General features: G+C 35.4%; 1 protein-coding gene across 6 annotated transcripts in view; it reads left to right on the top strand.

Moving 5' to 3' along the window:
• Window positions 1-2,973, top strand: part of LOC122534470 (acetylcholine receptor subunit alpha-like) — a 126,081-nt gene that overhangs the window by 112,206 nt on the left and 10,902 nt on the right. For all 6 annotated transcript variants that reach the window (XM_043665121.1, XM_043665120.1, XM_043665117.1 and 3 more), the window contains 2 exons: window positions 1,533-1,648; window positions 2,512-2,680. In XM_043665121.1, coding sequence (XP_043521056.1) covers window positions 1,533-1,648; window positions 2,512-2,680 — 285 coding nt within the window. The remainder of the gene's footprint in view (window positions 1-1,532; window positions 1,649-2,511; window positions 2,681-2,973) is intronic.

Genomic DNA, 2,973 nt, shown 5'->3' with positions numbered 1-2,973 from the left:
TTATGTATATTGTATATTATACTGTATTATATATATTATAAATATTGTATATTACACATTATACAATATTATATATTATATATTATATTATATTAGTATAATATATATATTGTATATAATATTATAATACAATAATTAAATATTATATATTATATTATAGTACCACGTATATATATATTTTACAAAAAAAAAAAAATCAGCACAAGAAACGTACGAATGTTAAGTAATTTGTAATTAATATTTCGCCTCAAAAGATTCGTTAATTTTCGCCCGCGAGAGAAGGACACGCCGCGTATTCTTCTGAAGCATTTTGGCCGAAGTTTCTGTGTCGAGTGGCGATTTCAGAGCGTCAAATCTTGCCGAGCCCCGGCGTTTCGCCCCGAATCGTTGTCTCGAAGTAATAATCGAGGATTCCGGCGCGGTTGCACCGGGGAATCTCGTTAACTCCGACTTAACGGGCAGAAATGGACGTAAATATCAGGAACATCGAATGGCATTCCATCCCTCAAGTGGATCAAACCTATCTACCGTAATGCCTCGCGTTTCCTCTATTAACCTGACTGATACACGGAAGTCTGCTCTCACAGAATTGGTATCACTTCGCTGAGAATTCTTTCTGCTTCCAGCCTTCAGACACAGTTGAGCTCGTAGAAAATTGTGCGAATAACATCGTCGGATATTTACTGAGCGTAAAAGTCAAGTGTTCACAGTGCAATGGAATAAGAAAACGAAGAGCGAAGCAGAAGTGGAAATTGATTGAGGATTTTTGGCGTAGAAGTTTGAAAATTTTTGAGTTGAGAGTCATCGGTCCGAGTGTTGCGTAAAATTTGGTTTCGTCTTGAAGGATATCGCACGAAACGTTGCGCAAAGTTTCTCTGCATTTGAAAAGAAACGTGCAACAATGACACGAAAGAAAGATTTGCAAAAGTTAGTATTATACGTTCGACCCGGTGGCACAGAATAGGATTTCTCAAAATTTTTAATAATAACTAAAGTGATATTCGATATATTTATACAAATACTCAGCAAATTTATATAAATTATATATATATATAAGTGTATAAATATAAAATTTTATTTTATAAGTACATAAATCTAAAATTATATATATATATATATATATATTTGTAAATATTTAAATATAAAATTATATATATATTTTGTAAGTATATAAATATAAAATTATATATATATAAGTATATATATTTTATAAGTATATTAATATGAAATTATATATATATATTTTATAAGTATATTAATATGAAATTATATATATATATATTTTGTAAGTATACAAATATAAAATTATATATATATATATTTTATAAGTATATAAAATTATATATGTAAGTATATAAATATTCAGGGAATTTATAGCATGAACTCGACAACGTATAAATATATATTTACACAATTAAAATTGATTACGTTTGATTTTGATTAATATAACTGATTAACGTATCTTCACAGTCTGCCACGAGCGAGCAATTTTCGCTAAATATAACATGTACGTCTCGCCGAAACATTTCCAGGTCGATCTGCGACACATTGACGAGATCGATAACAGCAACGTCGTCGACATTGGCGTCGATCTGTCGGAGTTTTACACTTCCGTCGAGTGGGACATCCTCGAAGTCCCAGCCGTGAGGTAAGACATCGCCTAAACGAACAGCCTAAACGCCCCCCCCCCCCCCAAGGACCGGAGGACCTCTTTCTCCAAGTTCCTGCGCCAAATTCCAGCCAATCCTCGAGAAACTGGCAATCCCCCGAGCGAAAACGCCAATCGAAACGAAAATATAATCAGGAGGGGGGGGTTGTGTGTGGCTCGTTTCTTCCGAGTTTTCCAAATTTTCTCCGAGGAAAACGTGAAACGCGTGCACGACGCGACGAATAATTCGCACAACGAAGTCGTAAATAAACAATTTTCGGAAACAATTTTCTTCAATATTTGGCAAATAACGTGACAGTTGAAATGAATGGTTCGAATTGACGTAAGGCTCGTTTCGTCCAATTAAATTCGAAGCTGATGCAAATAATTGGGATCATGATCAATTGAAGGTGACTGACTGTTCGAGAAGATAAAGTTTATTTGATAATTGGAAATTCGTCTATAAAATGACACTCGAAGTAAATCCCGGAGAAATCGTATGGAAAAAAAAAAAAAAAAAAAAAATAGTTGAGCGAAAATCAGAATAAATTTTCACAATAAATAACAGAATAAATCGATTAACTGGAAATAAATCAATTTCATCCTTATTACGAAATTTATTACGTGACAACGTAATCTCGTTATTTTGCAAATAGGATTGTTGCTGAAAAATTTTATATCTAATTCAGGGATGATGTTTCGTTCGAAAGCTTTTCAAAATCGCCCACTTGTTTCCCGTTGTTTCGCAAACAGAGGTAAATGAAACGTGCACGCGTATTCACAGCGGAGGGAATCCACCGGCGATGACAATTCGCCTAAAAACTCACTTACGCTCCCCCTACGGTACGATTTCGTTCCCGTAGGAATGAAAAGTTTTACACGTGCTGCGACGAGCCCTACCTCGACATCACGTTCAACATCACCATGAGACGGAAGACTCTGTTTTACACCGTCAACCTTATAATACCGTGCATGGGCATCTCGTTTCTCACGGTGTTGGTCTTCTATCTGCCAAGCGACAGTGGCGAGAAGGTGAGTCTGTACTCGTCTTGATTCTCTCCAACAATATACAGAGGATGTTTCGTAACTTGTGCGACCCACTTCGGGAGCTGATTGATACGCCTAAAAATAATGAAAGAAAGTCATATAAATACATGTCCCATCTGTCCTCGTTTATGAGATATAATGAATTTTCTGTTTTAATTACTTTTACAAAAGATGCTCGAAATGACGAGCTTGCGTTCGAAGACAAGCCTGCACGCGTCTTGTCATTCATCTGGTTACTCTCTCTCTATCATTCCTGGTGTTTCTCGAATTTGTCGGAA

This window comes from Frieseomelitta varia, unplaced genomic scaffold (assembly GCF_011392965.1).
Source record: "Frieseomelitta varia isolate USP_RPSP 00005682 unplaced genomic scaffold, Fvar_1.2 scaffold_60, whole genome shotgun sequence".
NCBI lineage: Eukaryota > Metazoa > Arthropoda > Insecta > Hymenoptera > Apidae > Frieseomelitta > Frieseomelitta varia.
The sequence above is the reverse complement of the archived record's forward strand: the minus strand, read 5'-3'. Positions and strand labels throughout refer to the sequence as shown.